At 35.0% G+C, this 23,482-nt stretch overlaps 1 protein-coding gene across 4 annotated transcripts in view; it reads left to right on the top strand.

Annotated features, from left to right (window-relative positions):
- The window catches only part of LOC132110461 (cGMP-dependent protein kinase 1-like), an 86,939-nt gene that overhangs the window by 36,567 nt on the left and 26,890 nt on the right, over positions 1–23,482 (top strand). For all 4 annotated transcript variants that reach the window (XM_059517089.1, XM_059517087.1, XM_059517088.1 and 1 more), the window contains one exon: positions 5,240–5,353. In XM_059517089.1, coding sequence (XP_059373072.1) covers positions 5,240–5,353 — 114 coding nt within the window. The remainder of the gene's footprint in view (positions 1–5,239; positions 5,354–23,482) is intronic.

The raw sequence follows: 23,482 nt of genomic DNA, 5'->3' as shown, positions 1-23,482 counted from the left end.
GTAAATTTACAATCATCTTTTATTTTATTCGTAAGTAAATATTGTAGCACTTGGAACTTTTTATGTGACATTGATATCAGAAGAACTTCTGTTGCTTTTAGGCTTACCTTGTGCTATGTTGAAGGTTATGGCTACTTTTTATTCTGATCACTTAATATGACAGACAACTGAACCCGTCTTGCAATTTTGGTCAACCAATTTAATGAACAATGTCCCATGAATTATTCCACTGGTCTACAGGTGTGCACTTGTTTATCTTCCCACATCCTAACTCACGTCTCTGTCTCCAGTTGTCTTTTTTTTTCACTTGCTTCTTTTTCTTTAAATCTTTTTTAAAGATTCACTTTAATCCCTTTTACCAACTTTTAGTGTGGGAATTTATCTAAAAGACGATCCCCAGTAGAACAGATACCTTATTTTTGGAGTGCTCAATAAATAAATAAATCAATAAAAACATTTTCAATAATTTAAGTGTATACATAGTAAATATTGGAAAAGTATGACAGTACTTATTTTTTTTTTACTATATCTTTATATGTAGGTACTAGGGGTGTAACGGTACGCAAAAATCACGGTTCGGTACGTACCCCGGTTTTAAAGTCACGGTTCGGTTCATTTTCGGGAGAGTAAGGTAAAGAAATGCAAACATTAAACTGCAGGTTGTTTATTACTATACACTTTTTTTAAATACTTTTTAATAAAATATATATAAATTAAAAAAAGAATAAGAAATAAAATAATGCTGCAAAGTTCTCCACTAAATAAAATACTCTCAGTCTCAAACCAATATAATAATATCATATAATAAAATATAATGAAAAATATAAATAAATAACTATGATTACAGTGCAGCATTACCCATCCCAGCTTGTAGGTCTGCTTCACCAGAACCGTGCCGTGCCTGCTGCTGTAGGTGACAGGGAGACCGCCGACGGACCAGGCTCTTGTCTTCATGACAACAATATCTATACTTCATGTTGAGCATAAATATAAAGCCTACTGATAAAGGACACCATCAACAGTATTGACGGCAAAATAGACTATGTTTGACAGGTGCAATATTTGAAAATCGATAATTATTAATTTATTTTTTAAATTACATTTATATCTGAATTTATGTCAACCTATAGACTTTCAAACATCAAAGTGTCATGAATTAATATGTATTTGTGTAGAAATTGACATATAAACATATTTTCCTATTCTATTTTGCCTGGAAACGCTTCCAACACGCTTGCGTTACACCCCTAGTAGGTATATATGGTAATTTATTCCTGTGATGGCAAAGCTGAATTTTTAGCAGCCATTGTCTTTATTTTAACTTTTGATCAATTTAATGCATTCCGAGAAAAAACAAAAAACAAAAAAAAAAAATTTCTTCTGATGTAACCAAAGCCATGAGCAGCAGGAAAAAATTATATAAACCAATATTATCATAGCACTGCGTACTATCTTGTCTCAGTCCAATCAAATCCCAGTGGATAAAATCTAGTCTCCCCTGCATTATGTCCTGCTCAGTGTTTTGTTTTACTCAGATGTACAGCATGCAGAGTCCATTTCAGAGTAAACACAAGACAATCTCTCATCATGTAATATCTGTCTTCGGTGGCCTTTCGGTATCTTTATTTCATTTCATGCATTATTTCATTCCTGCCTGCTTGATCACTTAGCATCTGTCTCAGAGTTATTAATGTTTGTTTAGTAGAGCCTATGTCAAGGAAACGTCTCAGTCTCTCACTCTTCCTCTTCTTATCTCTGTGAATCATGGGTAAAATATTATTGGCTGTAGGGCATTAATAAGAGATGCTGTCAACAATAGTGCTTAATAACCATGACAGAGCAAACAGTATGAGCAACTCAGAAGGTTACCTGCCTTACACTGCCAGCTCTTAACATGTCAGTCAGTGAGTGTATGTATTGTGTGGCATTGCAAGTAATTTTCCATTCTTTGACAGAGAAGCACATTAGCGGATGTTGGGAAATGTAATCAGTTGTTCACAGCAATGTCCTTGACCCTTTGGGTCATAGCTTCCTGTGTCTGTCAAAGGAGGAACTGGAGGTCACGCTACTGGACATTATTACTTCCTGCTGTGGTGGTGGGTGTATTAGCTTTGGGAAAAAAATATTTGAGACAATTAAAACGACAACAGCTTTTCAGTATGATCAAACTCTGGGCTGAACTTTACAACTTTGACCCTGTTCATTCTCACAGTCCTGTATTTGTAATGAATGTACATGCTGTAGATTTATAGGCTTAAATACTTTTATGACTCTATGAATGTCCTGTTTGAGCGTGTCCTGCAATGGTAATAAGCTGTGTTTATATTTAATTCTTTAATGGCTCATATAATCAGTCTAGTTTTATGTCAGACTTTTATGGCCTGTTGTGGGTCACTTTTTAATCAATTCTTAGCCTGTTTTGAATATTACCTTACACTCTAACATTACCCGAGAAGATATTTGCATATTCTAACCGCTTATTTTACTATGATCTTAAAGAATTTGGTATAATGATCATATTTCTCTCCTGTATACATGCTTACACTAAACTAATTATTATTACAATTTAAAATTATTTTTAAATTTTTAGTTTTTTATATATTTTAAAATGCAACTTTTAAGATACATGTGCTCAATGTGTTCAATATTTATTATTATCAATGTTGAAAACAGTTGTTCTGCTAGTTATTTTTTTTTACAGTTTTATCAATTTATTGAATCCTTGCTGAATGGAAGTATTAATAAAATATAAATAAACCCCAAACATTTAAACGGCATACACTAAAAAATGCTGGGTAAAATATTTTGTTGGACAAGAACATAAGCTTGAGTTTTAGACATGAACCCATTTGCTTGGTTGTTTTTTGACATGTTGGTATTGAAGGTTTTTCATTTTAAATAATACAAATCTCTGTTATCTATAAGACAGGAATAGTTCATATACAATATTGTTTTATTCAATGGCCAGTCACTCTTTTACAATCGTAAAATAGTAAATAGTTTAGGACATGACAGGAGTAGCAACAGCAGTCAATAGGATTCTGTGGGCAGAAAACTGCTTTCAGTAAGCTGTTCCAGTTCATGAAATGACAATTTGTTATATTAATTATTCAGAAGTTAACATCAAAATCAGCTTCACCTCATGCCATCTGGTCATTTAAGTTTCAGTTTCAACCCGTCAGACGACTACTGCTGCATCACTAGCACACTAGACTCAGTGGGGCACACAAAAACTTTGTTACATACTGTAAAGTGACGTGACATTCAGCCAAGTATGGTGACCCATACTCAGAATTCGTGCTCTGCATTTAACCCATCCAAAGTGCACACACACAGCAGTGAGCAGCCATTTATGCTGCAGCACCCAGGGAGCAGTTGGGCGTTCAGTGCCTTGCTCAAGGGCACTTAAGTCATGATATTGTCAGCCCAAGATTCAAACCCACAACCATAGGGTTAGGAGTCAAACTCTCTAACCACTAGGCCACGACTTCCCTAGGAAGTCGAAATAAGGTATTTGTTAACAGCAATTCAGCATTGTGTTTCAGCCCTCGTCTCACATTTGTCTGGTAGGAGGTGAAACTTCTGTGGTGGCACCAGTCTGTCACTTTGAGTGAAAAAAAAAAAAAAACCCAATTGAGGAAAAATTGTGTGGCTGGTATTTGTTATCTTTTGATTAATCATTTGAGATGTTATAATGAGGGGATAAAATTAAAAGTGCAGAATATATAAATGAGTAAAATTTGGCTTTGGTGAGTAAATAAAACAGGATGACTTGCCAGCTGGCTGGTAACTTTTTTTTAGGAACTGCAACATTACATGCTTTTTTTTAAAATGTAAAAATGGTAGACAGACTCTTTCTGTGACTCTTTCTGATGTAAGTGGTGTGCGTTTTTCAAATCAAAGACATAAAGAGTCTACTCAGGAAAACATCTGTTGCATCGTTTATCTCAGAGGAAATGGTGTTATCAGTTCATCTAGAATGCCTTATTAAATTTTCTGTAAAACTCCATGTGGTTACATATATAGAATATTTCTCGCATTAAGCCACTAAAACAGAAATATCGCAGACAGATGGAGACTGGTTCATGCTGAATGTGATGCTGTGTATCACACAATGAGTGGTGCTGTTTGTAATAAGCATGCAAAGTTAAAACATCAAAATAATTCCATTGTCTGCAGATGTTAAATATGATTTTTTATTGCCTGTAAATTTTCTTAATTAATTCGCCATTGGCAAGTGTGGCAAAAGTTAATTTTGAACCATGATAATAGTAAAAGCAGAGAAAGGTTTGATTAGGTCGAGGCCACAAGAAAGTCATTCTGATCCATAATCCTGTTCTGCCAGAGCTGAATATTAATGATAATTAAATAGTCCATCATAAGGGAAGGGTCATCAGCTCTCTCTCTTTTCTCTCATTCTCTTACATTCTCATATCTCACTATCTCTCACCTCTACAACTTTGATATGACCTTCACACCTTTTCAATATTTTTCTCTGCACTGCTTTCTCTCATCTCACATGGTCATTCACCTGTGTTGTCACCTGTCTGTGTGATCAGCTGCTGAAAAGCTGCTTGACTTTCCTGTTATTCTGCTCACAATGTATCATATCAGGCCATCTACATTGACACCTCTGAGAGGGAGAGAGACAGGTGTATTTGAATGTTACAGTTACACTAAAGGCGACTGACTGTTCTTTAAGAAAATGCTTGATATAAAACTTTATTTGTTTAGTATGAACTTTAAAATGTGTTCATCTGTAAGGGTGAATATATTTCACTTGTAACTTTTATTTAAAAAAAAAAAAAAAAAAAATATATATATATATATATATATATATATATATATATATAAATATATAGTCATTTTTTGTTCAAAGTTTTTTTAAGTAAAAAAAAATATATTATTTTTGGTGATAATATATTGTTATATACATGCATGAGCTATTATATTCTTCATTGTTTTTATTTTATTTTGCAATTTTCTTTTTTTAATAATTAAAACAAAAAATTTCAAGTTTAAATATTATTATTATTATTTTTTTTATTAAAACATTTTCTATATATTTTTTATTTTTAGATTAAATTGACGATGACATATTGTTTCCAGGTCTCTTGAAATTTACTATTATTCTGACAGTTATGATCTGGTTTTAAACAGAACTTATTATTAAGTGTGTCTCTAAATATTGTTTAGAAGTGTTTACTGTGATGTTTACTGTTGTGGTGTGTTTTTTCAGAGGGAAAAGTTGAAGTGACTAAAGAAGGATTGAAGCTGTGCACAATGGGACCAGTAAAGGTGTTTGGAGAGCTTGCCATTCTTTATAACTGCACCAGGACGGCCACTGTAAGAAGTGAGTACACACGCAGCACAATGATAAATAAAATGATCCTGATTTTGATTCTCAAGCAGGGGACATTTTGTATGTTTTTTTTTCATTTACATATATAGATTAGCACAGTTTGAGGATTATTATTCTCAGTATGACTGAAGAGAATCGGCTCCTCCATCTGTGATGATAATCTGTGATTTCATTGATAGACAGGAGACCAGACTGCGAGAGATATGAGGATTGAATTAATATTAGGAGACAGAAAAATAAGTGGAAAATTGTGCTGGGATATTCTAGGATGTTGTTGGCACACTTTGGCAACAATTTTCAACATTTTCATTAGGATTTTACACATTTATAAAACGCCCCAAGCTGCTCCAAAAATCTATATCTGATTCTGTAATAGCCATAGTTAATAAACCATAATTAATGTTGACTGCCACCGGATAAAATCATAAAAAGTTAATTGTGACATTTTATCTCACAATTCTAACTTTTATATAACTGCAAGATATGGCTAAAACTCGCAATTCTGAGAAGGAAAGTCTGAATTGTGAGGTATAAACTCACAATTGCAAGAAAGTACGTCTGAATTTTGAGATAAATAGTCGCAATTGTGAAATGCAAACTTAGAATTCAGAGGAAAAAAAGTCTAAATTGCGATATATTAACTAGTGAGAAAGAAAGTCAGAATTCTGAGTTTATATCTTGCAGTTCAGTTTATATCACATAGTTCTGATTTGAATTAGTCAGATTTGCGAGAAAAAAGTTTGAATTGTGAGATATAAACTCGGAATTGCAAGGGGGAAAAAAACTAATTATGAGATATGAACACAGAATTGTGAGGGAAAAACACATTTAACCAGATTTTAACCAGATCATCTCATATGCACAGGCTTGGTGTGGTTTTTGAATTATTTGCAAGCCTTTCTCTTATTTATTATTCCATTCTTCTCTTCATTTACTTTTCCTTTGTACCATTGATCTCCTTCATGCATATTCTCTTCTCGCCTCTGCTTGGCTCTTTTTCTCCTTCCTCTTTCCCCTCCACTCTATCTCTCCTCCTCCGGCTGTGTTAATGGTGTTCCTGCACACTTCTGCTCTCTGTCTCTGCGTCTCTGGATAGCATCTGGGACAGGAAGTGAGCTGGACTGGGATTAAGGGACCAGTTCCGTTAATGTTTATTTACAGGAATTTTCCATATTTGAATCATCAGTATCATGTTGTTGATTACAATAGACAGTTATTCCAACTTTTCCCTCAATTCATGTAGTGCAGTCAGGGCCGTCGCTAGTGGGGTGATGATTATAAGACGATCTCTTCCAACTGGCTGAGGCCAGCCTAAAAAGACACTCAGGACAGTTGACGGGCCACTGCTGTGCATCGTCACGAAAGCTTATCATTTTCACATGTTTTTAAACTTTGCCAATTTAAACATTCAAAAGAGTTTAAAAGCATTTAAACACAGGACGCGGGAAAGCTACTCGCGCGCTGTGTCTCATGGACAGCAACACCGAACCGAGCTCTTCTTCAGAAAGTTTGCATCCTCCTGCACCTGAATGAACAAATACAAATAGCTGTTTAAACAAACAGAAAAAGATGTGAAATACCCCAATTCAGCACCCGCGGTGTATGTCTTAAGTAGGGCTGTGGGATTAATCGAAATCAAATCGAAATCGCGATTTGAGACGTTGCGATTTCCTAATCGCAAAAGCCTGCGATGTGGACGCGATATTACTCTGTTTCTGAGCATATGCATGACTGTCAGTCTTCAGTGACAGTCTTACTAACCAAAAGAGTGAGCACACCTCTGTTCTCCCCAATCAGCATTGCTCTAGCCAACTGTGTAAACGGCCACCATTATAAAAAAAACAAAAAAAACAAAAAAAAAAAACACGGAAAGCAGGAGAGAGACAGAGTGGGATTATGGCGTCTACAGGGTCAGGTTAGGCAAATTAAAACTAAAGAAAAATGTTATGTAACTTAAGCTTTGAAAAGACAGACAACGAACAAAAAAGATAATTTACAAGAGCTGCGTCACTGCGTCACAATGCATATCAAGAGAATCTCTTATTGCATGTTCGCTATTCCCCATTCAGAAGACTGCACACACAGCCTGTGTCTCTGAATGCTTCTCATACTCGCTCCTCTCTTCCCCACCCGGCGCGAATATATATATATAATTGTTTCATGGAAACTCTAAGAATTTTTTTTTCCTCTTTTTTTTTTCCAGCAGGGTAATGACACTCGTACTGTGCTGCACATTATTGACAATATTGAGCTCAAGCTTGACTTTTAAAATTGCAAATTTAAAATTGCACAGCCCTAGTCTTAAGTGAAAGAAAACAGTTGAGAAAGAAATCGGATGTGTATCATTATAATGGATGCATTGTATCTTAAAGTGACCGCACCTTATTTACTATCTACTGTCGGTGTCTTTAATGTTAGTCCAAGAAAATGAAAGAAAGAAATTCACTCACTGCTCTTGACTGAATTACGTTGTAGTTTTAACAAGAATTAACCCACAGTCAAACCAAAAATTATTCAGACACCAGAGACAATTGTTTATATTGTTTTACTAGTGGGTGCAGGACACTAGGTCATTTATGTAAGTGAGTATAACAAAATAAAGCAAACATGTTATACCCCAAAATTCTTCATACTGTATACTACATGTGAAATTTGTACTAAAACCCAAAAATTATTCAGACACTTTGACCTGACCATGTTTTGTTTTTTTCTTTAATTTCTAATGCAAACTTTTTACAACACAGGCTGAACAAAATTAAGCATTGCATTGTAATTGGTCAACAAAGTATTGATAGTTGTGTAAATATTGTCATGCTAACAGTTTTGGTTGATTGTAATCCATTACATATCTTTCTATCAAAGTTATCTGACATTGTCAAGATTAATTGGTTCTGACAGTTTAACTCTTAGTTCTTGTCGTATTTTATTACCAATTTCCAAACTACAGAAAATAAACTGTGATAATGTACGAAATGTTGAAGGTGTCTGAATAAATTTTGGTTTGACTGTATATTTTATTTTACATTGAAGACTTTGCAGTGCTATACCTGGACACCTACAAATTGCAAAAACTTAAACATTGTGTAAATAGCACAAATATATAGAATGAACATACAAATTAAACAATTTCAAACAGGGCCCACTGGTACAACCTGCCTACTGGTAACCCCAGCTACGGCCCTGAGTGCAGGTTCTATGGAAGCCTAGTGGGAAATTGTTTAGCACTGCAGATATTCAATGTGCAATTATGACACTGTTTATATATATATAGTGTATACTGTTATATATATATATATATATAGTGCATTTTTCACATCCTTATTTGTGCATATTTTAATTAATGTAATGAACATGTAAGCCTAGTAATTTTCACACAATATGCAAATCGTACCAGAAAGGGACATGATGTAATGTAACTCTGTGAGTACTTTTTACATGTAGCTGTAGTTGTTTGTGCTAGAGACATGAATGACACCACAAATTGTGGGACTCGTTGAATTTAAATTAATTTCATTTTCTAAGCGTTCAAACTATTTTCGAATCTTTTGCGAATTACAAATTTAGCTGTGGCAGACAACGCTTTTCCTCAGAAAAAACTATTTATATTTCCATCCGAGTGTTTGCATAGCTGCATGTGTGGTTATTTATGTCTTTCTCCCTGTCTCTTTCTTTCAAACACACACCTTTTGTTGTAGTTGGATTCCAGTGGTGTCTGCATGTAAATAAGGCTTCTGGAGAAGTCGTGGCTTAGAGTATTAGAATGCAGAGGACAAACAGCACATATATGTCAGCGCTTAAAGTGGTTTTGACTTGCTGTGATCTTACCCACAGCTGTCCTGTCCTTTCACAGCTATAAACAACAGAGCAGAGTAAGAGACAGCAGGTCCAGTACTTCACAGGACAAGCTAGAGCAAGGCTCTTTATCACAATACTCTGATAAAAATATTGAACCCAAATGGATGAGAGAAACACTGACATACCCTAGCATTGAAACTGTTTAAACAAACTGAAAATTCAGCTTTGCATCATTGGAATAAATTACATTTTAAAGTATATTCAAATAGAAAACAATTAATTTGTAATAATATTTCACAATATTACTACATATATACAGTGTTGGGAAGGTTACTTTGGAAATGTAATAGGTTACAGATTACAAGTTACCCTGTTTAAAATGTAATAGTAGTGTAACTTTTTCAATTACTTTATTAAAGTAATGTAACTAATTACTTTTGAGTACTTTTTGATTACTTTTCTAAATTTGTGAAAATTATAGAATAATAAATGAAAGCATATACATCAACTTAAATACATTTATCTAATAAGCATGTGACGTATTCTGTGTAATAAACTCCTGAAACATTGGTGGTTTTTTTTAAACTGCTGTCTCTTTGTATATGATATGATGATAGTTTTCTCAAAATAAGTAAAATGCACATGAAGTGACACAGAGCAGTTCTAGAAATTATGTTTATGTGCTCGTGTACTCCTATATTGAGACGGCAGAGGTTGAAAACACTGCGAGCTTCAGTAGGCTTATGTGTAGTAAATGAAACCATGTCTTTGCCATTAATTTACAGGAGGGGCAGACTGGGAAAAAAAATCTGACTGGAAAATTCAAACTCATACAAACAAAATCATGGACAAAATTATTTTTTTGTATGGACCTGACATAACAAAAGGTTTAAATCTTTAATTTGGGGACATGCAAAATAATTAAAAGTTCCCTCCTGAACTGCACCTTCACTTCCTTTTTTCTCTTCAGTCTCTTTATTTTGCCCTGTTATCCATCTCTCTCATGACTTTAATACTCAAGATTGAACAAAACTATACTTTACAATACAATACTCTACAATACTACAATATCTTTATAGAAAAATCCTAATACTGTACACGAGTCATATTTTTCCCTTACAAAAATTAACCTTGCTTTTATTAGCCTATATAAAAGTCAAATAACCTTGTTTTGTTTTTGTTTTTTTTTGCAAATGGATATGTATTTATTTTTAAATAAATACATTTGTAAAATAATTTTACATGTTTGGTTATCACAGTTAAACAATAGTAACCATTTTCTCTGGATTTATAGTTAAATATTAAAATGTTAATTTTCGTAAGGGTTGTGTTGTTGTCTGTCCGTAGCTCCCCCTAAACCTATAAAAAAATCTGATTGTTTTTCAGCTAAATTCCTACTGTAACATTACAACAGATAATAATGATGTCCTTTATATAGTATTTCGAGTGATGACTGATGAGCAACGTGCTGCTTGATTAATTAAATAAAGAAACAAAGACAAAAAAGCATCTTTACAGATAAAACTGACCTGAAACCCTGAACAGTAGTTCTGCTTCTCTGCTCCAGCTGTGCGCTTCCACACTCCACTCTATTTTCTCTCTCTCTCTCTCTCTCTCTCTCTCTCTCTCTCTCTCTCTCTCTCTCTCTCTCTCTCTCTCTCTCTCTCGCATTGATTACTCTGATCGAAACCGTTTGGCGGAGGTGCGGAGAGCGCGCGAGTCATGACTAACAATTCATGACTTATTAGAGATTTAATTATCAAATGGCGGATTCGCAAATGATCGCGTTAGTACATTCGGCAGGCAATTATACAATAATGATATTAAATAGTGGGGCAAAATCGGCTGACCTACTTTTGATTTAGTCATCCAAAATGTGGCATATTCCATCCGCGTTAGGCATTTCGTTTTTATGACTGGATTCTACGAATCAGACTGTATTTCCGCATCCCGGAAATTATTAGGGCGGTATGTCTCAGAATAGTCAGTGCAATCTGGGAAAGAAATCAGTTAAATCTGTATGTGGATGTGTGTAAATATTCAAATGTAATCCCCTTTGTAATCGTTAAAAATTTCATAAGTAACTGTAATTTAATTACTCATTTTTTCGTAGTAACTGTAACTAATTACAGTTACAATAATTTTGTAATTAAATTACATAACGCCGTTACATGTAACTAGTTACTCCCCAACACTGCATATATAATGTTACTGTATTTTGGATTAAAAATGCAGCCTTAGTGCGCATATGAGACTTTTGACCTTAATATATATATCAATTTCCATGTCCAAGATTTCTGACAGCTTCAGTTACAGTCTAAAAATCAGTGTACATGGTGATACATTCTCAGATGCAATATCAAATGTACATCTTACAGGGACCATTTTTGTATCTAAATTCCTGAGGGTGTGACAAGTTCAGTTAATCATATTGTTTAAATTCAGTGAAGTTCTCATCTTCTTGTGGTGCCTGTGTGTGTGTGTGTGTGTGTGTGTTTCTGAGATTGTGATGCTCAGGCTGGATATCATCACAGGTGATCAGTTGGAATGGAGAAACATTTGCAGTTGGTGCAAAAGAGAAAGAGTAGTATTTTAGAGTAGTAAAGTACAGTATACAATAAAAGCCGCTATCGTTTTCTTACATTTATAAATGGAAATACAGTAGAGTTTGTGCATGTGCGTGTTTTTGTATATAGTTGTGTCATCTCTGTCCACATCAGGAAGAAGTCAGACATGGCAGTTTGACATGACAAACCTATTTGTTGCTTTGCTTATTTAAAGTCTATTTACTTTCATCCAAGAAGCTTAAAAGTCATAATGCTTTGAGTTTGAGGGACGAGCACACGGACAAGACATTGAAGCATATTTATGAACATTTGTGAACATTTGTGAACATTTGTGAAGGCACTTCCCACTGGGGAAGTCGTGGCCTAATGGTTAGATAGTCGGACTAACAATCGAAAGGTTGTGAGTTCGAGTCTTGGGCCGGCAGGAATTGTAGGTGGGGGGAGTGCATGTACAGTGCTCTCTCCACCCTCAATACCATGACTTAGGTGCACTTGAGCAAGGCATTGAACCCCCAACTGCTCCCTGGGTGCTGCAGCATAAATGGCTGCCCACTGCTCCGGGTGTGTGTTCACTGCTCTGTGTGTGTGCACTTTGGATGGGTTAAATGCAGAGCACGAATTCTGAATGTCACTTTCATTTCAACTTTCTTTGGCCCCCATGAATTTAGCAGTGGCCATCAAAAACAATAAAATAACAATAATAAATTTTCTGAGGCCTTTTCCAGTCAGCCACCCAACTGAGATATTATGTGTAGATGTCAAAATATCTTGTAAATCTATAAACATTTACTTCGTTACATTTACTTGAGTAAATTTTTTGGGTAACTAATACTTTTTTGAGTATGTTTAAAGATGGGTACTTTTACTCTTACTTGAGTAATTATTTTGGAAAAAATCTGTACTTTTACTTCGTTACTGTGGGCGACACTCCTCTCATTACTTTATCTTAATGCAAAATGCAATTGATGTTATAAATGCTTCAGTTTATTCCAAACGCGCCGTCTACTTTTCTCTGGGCAATGAGCGATGCTCATTCGCGAATGATTCATTCTTTTGAGTCAACTCTGTTGAAAAGCTTGATCATACCAGTTGGCAAACGAGTGAATAGGTTCATGAATCAGTTGTGATTCATTCAGTTGTAACGTTTAACATCAGCAGCGTTGAAAACGTGGGTATGGAAGTGCATTGAATTGAAAGCAAATCTGCAAAGGCTATTTGCTAGCGATGAAGATCTTTATTAGATGAACACCGCGTGCTGTCTACTGTTCAACAGGTAATAACTTGGGCTACTTTCGATTACAGGATACCACTATGACATTACTTTGTTGTACGTGTGACTTATAACAGAAGGGAACCAAGTTGAATGCAGCTTCCAAAAGGCAAAAAATAGCCGATTAATATTTTATTAATGTTAATACAATCACACCGGCGTGAGAATGTTTAGCGAGTCATATCATCAGCTGCTAAATTCAGATCTGTGATCGCTTGCTGGCGCTGACAATTGTAAAAAATGAAGAACAATTGTAAAAAATGAAGAACCTCAAAAGTCTTAGTCTCTTGAATTATACAGTATATTGATTAACCTCCTTAAGGTGAATTAGCTCATTATCAGGTAAGTTAAAGTTGGAATCAGCGTATGGAGTCACTAAATTACAGCCAATATTTTAAAAGTTGTTGAGAGGCAAGACAAGACAAGAATGATTCAAGAATGTTTATTTATATATATATATGTGTGTCATTTTTGCGACAACATCACAACAGCACCGAAGTGAACCCCTTTTCCATCTGTTGCTGCATGGATAGAATGGCTGTAGGCTTCAACTCTAGAGAAAGAGAGCGAGAGACAGAGAGAGATAAACAAGAAACATTTGTTTAACATATTCAACTGGTGTATATATATATATATATATATATATATATATATATATATATATATATATATATATATATATATATATATATATATATATATATATATATATATATATATATATATATATATATATATATATATATATATTAGGGGTGTACCGGACCGTTTCGGTACAGGGCTTTCGGTACGGTGCACGTGTGTACCGAATGACCGAATGCAATATTTTGTGTACGGAACATAAGTACATTTTCGTGTTTCCAAACGAACATATTAAGTGGCGGAAGTCTCCGCGTTCAGTGCAAATCCCACCCTGCAGCTGATTCTAAGGCCGGCGACACACTGGCTGCGTGGCGTAAGCGTCTCAGCTGCGTGGCGTGTCCGTTTTTAATTCGGCTCCCATGTTGACAGGTTAGAGCTTGCAGACTGCCTGCATGAGACGCACGTCTCAGGCGCGCCTCGAGCCGTGCAGAATACGCGTGCATGCTAGAAATAGATCCGACGCCTATTTTTCACGCGACACGCAAGCGTGTTGGAAGCGTTTCCAGGCAAAATAGAATAGGAAAATATGTTTATATGTCATTTTGTACACAAATACATATTCATTCATGACACTTTGATGTTTGAAAGTCTATAGGTTGACATATATTCAGATATAAATGTCATTTAAAAAATACATTAATCATTCTCGATTTTCAAATATTGCACCTGTCAAACATATTCTATTTTGCCGTCAATTCTGTTGATGGTGTCCTTTATCAGTAGGCTTTATATTTATGCTCAACATGAAGTATAGATATTGTTGTCGTGAAGACAAGATCCTGGTCTGTCGGAGGCCTCCCTCTATGTCACCTACAGCTGCTCCTTTTGTAGGTGACATAGAGGGAGACCGCCGACAGACCAGGATCTTGTCTTCACGACAACAATATCTATACTTCATGTTGAGCATAAATATAAAGCCTACTGATAAAGGATACCATCAACAGTATTGACGGCAAAATAGACTATGTTTGACAGGTGCAATATGCCAGTGTGCATGGCTGGACTGGCCATTGGGCATACCGGGCATTTGCCCGGTGGGCCGACGTGCTTTTTGGGCCGATATCTCATACTCATACTTTTTTTTTTTAAACGGCCCATAAAATTTGTACATCGGCGGCCCATTCGTTTTGTTTTGTTTTGCTTAATTGGCGGCGCTGGGTTTGTGCCGGTGTAATGCATTGGTCAAAGTCAGTGTTAGTTTTTTTTTTCTGACAGACCAGCCCATGAAACACGTAGATCAGTGGCCCATTGGCTCTTTTCTTGATTGACACTGGGCTGGCCCAATCACAACTTTAAACGAGTGAGCGAGCGGCAGCAGTGTCAGTGTGTATCTGTAAAAAAAGATGGAGAAGAAACGCAAGGAATGTGCAGATAAATAGCGTGAAAAAATAGAACCAGGCCCTTAAAGCAGACACTGTAAACTGTGTCAAAATATATGTTTTCTGACCTTCATCAGCTCCTGTGGCAGATGATGATAGTGAGGACGGAGGATCAGGAGAGAGATGAGAAAGTGTAGAGCCTGCGGTAAGCATAACTACTTTCAAAACACTGAGGCCATGTCATGAGTGTAGATTATTTCCACATCTGCATAGTTGACGATTACCGCAATTCACTAGAAATTTAATAAGAGGCGTTTGTAAACCATGTTTTCCTCCAAAATAAAAGCTTGATGCAGTTTGCTCAAAATAAAAGATCATGTGCTTATCTCTTTCAAGTATAGAAATTGGTACAACTAATTAAGAAAGTTTCCTTTATTTTTTTGTGCATTTGTTTTACAAAATATGGCTATTACTGTCATTGGATTAATATTATAATGATTATTATGTATAGGTGTAATGTAAATAGACACTGTAACTAAAAGAGGTTTGAATTTTTCTTTGTTTAATTTGCACACTGAATATGGGTTGGAGCTTTTAATTTTGAACTCTCAAAGGGCATCAGATTAATGAATTTAACATTAAAATGCACAAAATTTTCTCACGGGGGGGCATGCCCCCGAAACCCCCTAGAAGGACCGAGGACACACCACCATAGTTTTAATACAAATCCTGTAAGAAACACTGGTATTGCTATGCCAGAGCCGCTTATAGCTTGTTTTAGGATTCACCGCTGTGGAGTATAGTTCAACTGTATTAATAAATATACAATTTTGACTTATTTCATCTGTTAACTCTCACTCGTTCCTATACTCACTCATTACATGGCATTAGTGGTTTTAATGAATAGGGGTTGGTATGCATATAATTAAGGGCGTGCAAAGATGGGTGGTGTTTATGATCATATAGTGGGCCGGTCTGGGCAAAAATGCCCGGGCCGATTTTTTGTCCCAGTCCAGCCCTGCCAGTGTGTCACCGGCCTAAGGTTTTCACGCGAGTGTGAACATCACTACAACTAGGAAAAATACGATTGTAATTCAAACGCAGCTCCCGTCGGCATTTAAACAGACCTTTGCTCTTAATTCCGATCGGTCCAACGCAATAGCGAAATTTGAGGAATTGGTAATGCTGCACTGTAATCATAGTTATTTATATTTTTCATTATATTTTATTATATGATATTGGTTTGAGACTGAGAGTATTTTATTTAGTGGAGAACTTTGCAGCAGTATTTTATTTCTTATTCTTTTTTATTTTATATATATTTTATTAAAAAGTATTTTAAAAAAGTGTAAACAAATTGTTAAAAAAACAGTTTATAGCAATAAACAACCTGCAGTTTAATGTTTGCATTTCTTTCCCTTACTGTACCGAAAATGAACCAAACCGTGACTTTAAAACCGAGGTACGTACCGAACCGTGATTTTTGCGTACCGTTACACCCCTAATATATATATATGAAAAGTGAAAGACTTTGCAGCATGTGGTGCATCTCTTCAATTTGGGCAGGGATCTCCCTTTTTGGATTGTTATATGTATCTTGAAAAAGAGAGATCCTACTTGTTAGAATATTTTGAGATCATGAAAATATCCCTAGTGCCTTTTTTAATCATCTGTCCTACAATGAGCCTAACCAAATCCATAAAATCACTTCATATTGGCCATGCAAAACATGACAGAAACTAACACATGATATCAATGGACTGTATGTGGAGTAGACCTGCAGACTAGGCCAAATTGTAACAAGCTATTAAAATTGCCAAACGCCTTATTCATCATTGCAAAACAATGGCAAAACAACAGGCTAACACATACTGCAACTAGGCAGTCAATGCAGTTTAATTATGAAAGATATTTTATACATAAATATGGTAAAACAACGACTATAAAGCCAGTATTCACACTAATACATTAAGCTGCAGGTAAATCTTACAAACCTTACATAAACCATGCTCTTTTCATCTGATAAGTTTAATTAATGTGCAGGCTAGATTCACTTATAATACTTCGTCATTAAAACTCAACAAGGATTTATGAAATCATGGCCACGAATTAACGTCGTAGTAATTAGGCTAATAAACGGTAGGTGGCGCTGTCACAAAAAAACCAGGGTCCTAAAGCTGCGGTCCTGAAACTGCAGCCTCCTGTTGTGCAGGAATAACCTTCTCGTAAATCATACACCTTCATACTTATGGTATGAACCTGTTTATGTATTTTTTTGTTATTTCTTCATACAATGTTTGTGGAATTAAAAATTGACTAATCATTTTGAGATAAAGCATTGCAAAAGCCTGGACCCCTGGATTTTTGGTGTTCAACATAATTTTGAAAAAAAAAAACTTAAAAGATTTAGCTGTTAAAGACACAAAATAGAAAGTAGAAGTCAAATATGCAAACTGCTCATATTGGCATGAGATTTTGTATGTGTAATGGGCACATTATCCTGAAAATAAGATGTTTTGCTTGCAAGTAACTTTTGGTTATGAAGTTCTAAAATGTTTTAAAGTTTTAAATAATGATGAGTTGAACAAGTCTACTGAAACATATCTGCTTAGTCTTACAATGTGCCATTGTTGATTTGGTTAATTTCTGCTTGCAGCTATATTAGTTCCTTTTTGTTTTTCGAATAGGCCACAAAATAACAAAACAGCCTTTAATGTGTGTTCACCTGCCGTCTGCCACTGTCTTTCAATAAAAGTGACAGTCAAGGCTATTTTTTGGAATCTTTTTCAAATTCCTGTTTGCCGACCCCTCTTTCATTTTCAGACTCGGACTGCATTTTTTTGTTCTTCTTACTGTTGAAATGAATTTGAATTGTCCTTGAGAAAATGTTGTAAAATTTGAAGTGATGGCACATTTTCTCTGGAGAAAGAGCAGAAATGGAAATCTCTGCTCTGTTTCCTGGATACTGCTGTTTATACTAGTTGCAGTGCATCTGTGTTTTGACAATACCTTGCAGTCGTATTCGTTCACTCTCCCTGAGGTTTCTGCTGTCTGTCATTTCTCTGGAATGATTCACTGAGAGAGACAGCACTTGAAGAAGACATGCTGCTAAAAGCATGAAACCTGTGTGGCTCCATCATGCAATCCTGAATGAACAAAGGTCTATTCTGGACCACAAGACATAGTGTTCAAGACAAAGTATGAAAAGGTGGTGAGTGAGAGGCAATTAACACCATGAAGTTAACAGGATCACAGTTTCTCAGAATCGATCATTTAACGTAAAACTTGAACTATTTTCTTTTTTTTTACCGTGCAAATGCAGGTATATTCTCCAAGTGCCATTGTAGTCAAAGTTTATTTTTCTTGTCTGATGGTACTGTTTGGGTGACAGTGTTTGCCACCTTTAAAATCTGCCTGTATTATGAGAATGAATCTGGTTTTATGGGGAGATGAACGGGTCATGTCAGAGCAAGTTTGGTAGTGATACATTTCCTCTCCCACATTAATAATATTAACTCATGTGCTATCAGTAAGCGTGCTGGGACGTGTGTTGCCTCTGACCACACTGCTTCTATCTTCATGTTAATCGAGAACATCATTTTTATCAGTGCTGTTGGGATGTGTGTGGATGGCCTGCAAGGAAACTACTGAAACTCAAAACCTGCCCATATCATACATACAGTATGGCTGGGTGATATAGCTAATAAATATTATCATATATTAACGTATGTATTGGAGATTAACAGTCATTCAATCTCAAGTAAGAAACTGATCATATATAAACATTTTTATATTATAATATACAACAATAAAACATGATAAGCACTGTTACATATAATAATAATAATAATAATAATAATATAGTAATATTTCATAACAAATAATGTTGTAGTTTATTGCATATTTAATGGGTACTTAATGTTTCAGTATAAACAACAATAATAACAATAAATAATGCAAATATTCTTAAAGCTTATTATATTGTATTGTTGTAGTCTACTGAATATTGTTAAATGGGTACTTAATGTTTCATTTTTTATGTAATAATAATAATGTACATTATTATTATTATGATTATTATTATTATTACTTATAAAGAAAAGAATAATATAATATTCAATAATATTGTGCAAATATTCTAAAAGCTTATCATGTTTTATTGTCGTAGCCCCTTGCATATTGTTTAATGTTTTTTATAATATTTTACATTATTAATATTAATGATATGTAAATAGTATAATTTAAGCATTTGTAAAGCATATTATGTTATTGTTGTAGTCTTTATAGTTTATTGGGTGCTTAATGTTAATTGTTAATTGTTACTTCTGTTGGAAAATTATCGTGAATATTCAGTATATTGCGCAGATTCATACGTAGCCCCTAATTAGAAATGATAGACCAGGGTTGGACAATAAGGACTGCCCGATGGCCAGCGTGAAAAATGTTCGGGACAGTTGTTGGATTTGTCGCTGCCGCGTCATCACAAAGTTTATCAATTGCATATGTTTTTAAGCCTTGCTAATTAAAAATACAAGCAAATTAAAAGAATTCCATCAAGGCGTGAAATACATCTTTATTTAGTACTCGTCCGTTTTGTTCTTTGTGAAAAGTGCGTGCACAGACAGCTGCTTTTCTGAGGCCTGACCCCCGAGTTCTTTCTGCATCTTTCACTTGAATGGACAAATACTGTGACGAGTGGGGCGGGGCCGAGAGCCATGGGAACGGAGCGAGGCCGGTGGAGTGATTTTGAAATGAGCGACACCTGTGCCACTCACCGGTCTTGAGTCCCACAGAGGAGATCGGAAGGATAAAAGAGGAGCTACGACAGTGAAGGACAAGAGAGGACCAGGCCTGGGTTTTCTTTTGTTTTTTGTTTTGTGTTTTATTTCATTATTAAAGTTTTGATTTAAATGTCCGCCAGTTCCTGCCTCCTTTTCCCATGATTATGAAGTTTTTATATTGTTACAAATACATACAAAAATGTGTCAAAATAACAGTGATTAATCTATATTTAATTTATACAATGGTGTAGAGAAGCACTGATCGACCGGGCATGTTTATTTTATTTTTTCAGACTATCTTTGTTCCGTGCTTAAATGCAAACTGAATTGCAATCATTTTTCAAAATGTCATTTGTGTGGAAATATTACATTGTTAGTATATTTAGTCTGTAAATGGCATATAACAGATGCTAGCGACACTGAAGACGGATGCAAAAAGGAGAGAATAATGTAGCAGTCAGAGCAAAATCACTGTTCATGATGCGTGAAATATAGTAAGAAAATCCTAAATATAGAATTTTGATGCGCTTCTTAGGGGAACTGACTTTTTTCAGAAAAGTTTACACTGTTACATTGCATTTAAAGAAGTGCTAATATGGCTAATATGCACTTTGTGGGCAGCAGTAACCAAGTAAACGCTGCTGTTCCATAAGCGCCTCCTGCTGTCAGAGAGTGTATCTGTGTCTCATTCAGCCCATCTGCTGTTAAGGTTTCATACAGGTGTTTTATGTAGCATAATTTCACAGAGCTAAAGTCAGACTATTCTGTTTTTGCTTCAGATTTGGAAATTATAGTCTAATTTAAATGCACATGCTACATGTGTGTGGGTTTCCTTTTTTTGAATAATTAATTCATAATTAAAATGCAGTGGTTACCACTAATTTCAAGTGGTTATGAAAAATCTAATAATAGCTTATTTATTAGAATACAAGATAACATAGATCAAAAACAATGATAAAAACAACCATTTTACTTTTTGTGGCAGGGCCACTGAAAATATTGGCAGGGCAAGTAATAATTTGAATCTCTGGACCAATCAGGCCAGTAGAAAAAATCTTTAGCATTGAGCCCATTTGATCTAGCTTGAAGGAGGGATTTATATTCAGGTAAATATGGAGTAAATTTGAAATGCAGCACAAGTAATGTTTGTCTTCATGAACATATGTTGGCAGTTGTGTAGGTGGATGCTGTTAAGTTGTTGTGTGTATCTGATGAATTCTGATCTGCCACGGGCTGAATGTCATTTCAGATCCAAACAGGAGCTGATTTTACTCTCTCTCTCTCTCTCTTTAATACATAGCAGAGAGTGGGTGTTTTAAACAGTAAAGTCACCACCGCCTGCATAACGGCTATTTTTTCACTGCATAATAAATCTGCCAGGACTGTCTGTCTCTATATTGTGTGGCTCATACTGTTCTTTTTGTTATTTGCTCTCATTCCCTCAAGGCAGAAAAAAAACTACAGGTGTCAGATGAAAGTTTAAAGTATTTAGCTTAGACCCAATGTAGTCAGTCAGGCACAAAACTGAATTCAGTTTAAGACAACATTCAGTAAAACTATGGATCCTGTTGAGATTTGAAAATATCACTGAGAGCTTCTTATATCAGTGAAAGATAAACAGAGCTGTAAAAAGTGTTGTTGATGATGTATAAATAATGAAGCTGAGCTCACTTTTGTCACAGCTGCTGGGCATTTCGTCGAGAAGAAATTCTATGATTTTTGTCACTACAGACCCTTCCTACATCAGTGTTACTTCATGTTGATGAATCAACAAAAAGTGAAAAACACAAAAGGCTACACACTTTAGTTTCTAAATATACCTGAACTGTATTCTTAGCACAAACATGCTTGCTGTTATTTTTGTCAAGCACCGCTGATATCAGACATGCTCAAAAATCTGAAGCTGTGTGCATGGTTATTTGTGTTTAAAAAACAAATGCGATGGGGTCAAATGCATTTCTGATTACCTTTGAATGTTGTTTGTGTGATTCAATCACGTCATCACAAATGCATTTGAAATATTTAATTAAAGAAATAGTTCACCACAAAAATGAACATTTGTTGAAAATGTACTCAATGTCAGGCAATCCAAGATGTAGAGGGTATTCTTCATTAGAACAGATTTGGGAAAATGGAATATTAAATCATTTGCTCACCAATGGATGCTCTGCAGTGAATGGGTGCCATCAGAATGAGAGTCTAAACAGCTGATAGAAACATCACAATAATTCACAAGTAATCCACACCACTCCAGTCCATCGGTTAAGTAACCTACAAATAATCCCCATGACTGAAATAATCTGTCATCAATGTCTTGTGAAGTGAAAAGATGTTTGTAAGAAACAAATCTATTAAGACATTTTTTTTTGGCTGAAATAGCAGTCCATAATCCATAATAATGTTTTCTTCAAGTCCATGCCCTGTTGTTTTCTCACATCAAAATCCTGCAATATATATATTTCGATTTTTAGCAGTTTTTTTCTTGTAAACTGTGGTTGATCTGTGCATATTTTGCTCCTGGTTCAGACGAGATGACTTTTTTACGTTATTTATTGAAGGCACTGAGGCACCATTTACATTTATGCATTTACATTAATTTACACTTACATTGCATTCCCTAGGAATTGAACTCATAACCTTGCCATTGCTAAAGCCATACCCTTTTGATTAATTTATACAGTGGTGTAGAGAAGCACTGATCGACCGGGCATGTTTATTTTATTTTTTCAGACTATCTTTGTTTCGTGTTAAAATGCAAACTGAATCGCAATAATTTTTTTCAAAATGTCATTTGTTTGGAAATATTACATTGTTAGAATATTTAGTCTGTAAATGGCATATAACAGATGCTAGCGACGCTGAAGACGGATGCAAAGAGGAGAGAATAATGTAGCAGTCAGAGCAAAATCACTGTTCATGATGCACAAAATTTAGTAAGAAAATCCTAAATATAGAATTTTGATGCGATTCTGAGGGGAACTGACTGTTTTCAGAAAAGTTTACACTGTTACATTGCATTTAAAGTAGTGCTAATATACACTTTGTGGGCAGCAGTAACCAAGTAAACGCTGCTGTTCCATAAGCGCCTCCTGCTGTCAGAGAGTGTATCTGTGTCTCATTCAGCCCATCTGCTGTTAAGGTTTCATACAGGTGTTTTATGTAGCATAATTTCACAGAGCTAAAGTCAGACTATTCTGTTTTTGCTTCAGATTTGGAAATTATACAGACTAATTTAAATGCACATGCTACATGTGTGTGGGTTTTCTTTTTTATAATTAATTCATAATTAAAATGCAGTGATTACCACTAATTTCAAATGGTTATGAAAAATCTAATATTAGCTTATTTATTAGAATACAAGATAACATAGATCAAAAACAATGATAAACCGTTAAATAATGACGGACAGTATATTACAATTTAATAATTCAGGCTATATTTCATTCAGATTTTAAATGTTTTTAAATGTTTTAAATAATTTCTCTCTCACACACTCACACACACACATATACATGTATTGAATGTATAAATTTTAAGTGCCCCCCCCCCCCACCCGAAAAATAAATCATTCTAATTCTACCCTTGTGCAATGGTTTGTTACAAAGCCTTTACAATATTACAAGTTAAGGAAGTTAAATATGAATATTACTGTAGGTAACATGAATGAAAGAGATGATTGCATTGTCAATCACAATTATTTTGATAAACATTTCAACATTTCATGATCAGTTTATATTGATGGCATG

Source organism: Carassius carassius, chromosome 30 (genome assembly GCF_963082965.1).
Source record: "Carassius carassius chromosome 30, fCarCar2.1, whole genome shotgun sequence".
Classification (NCBI taxonomy): domain Eukaryota; kingdom Metazoa; phylum Chordata; class Actinopteri; order Cypriniformes; family Cyprinidae; genus Carassius; species Carassius carassius.
This window is presented reverse-complemented; position numbering and strand designations above follow the sequence as displayed.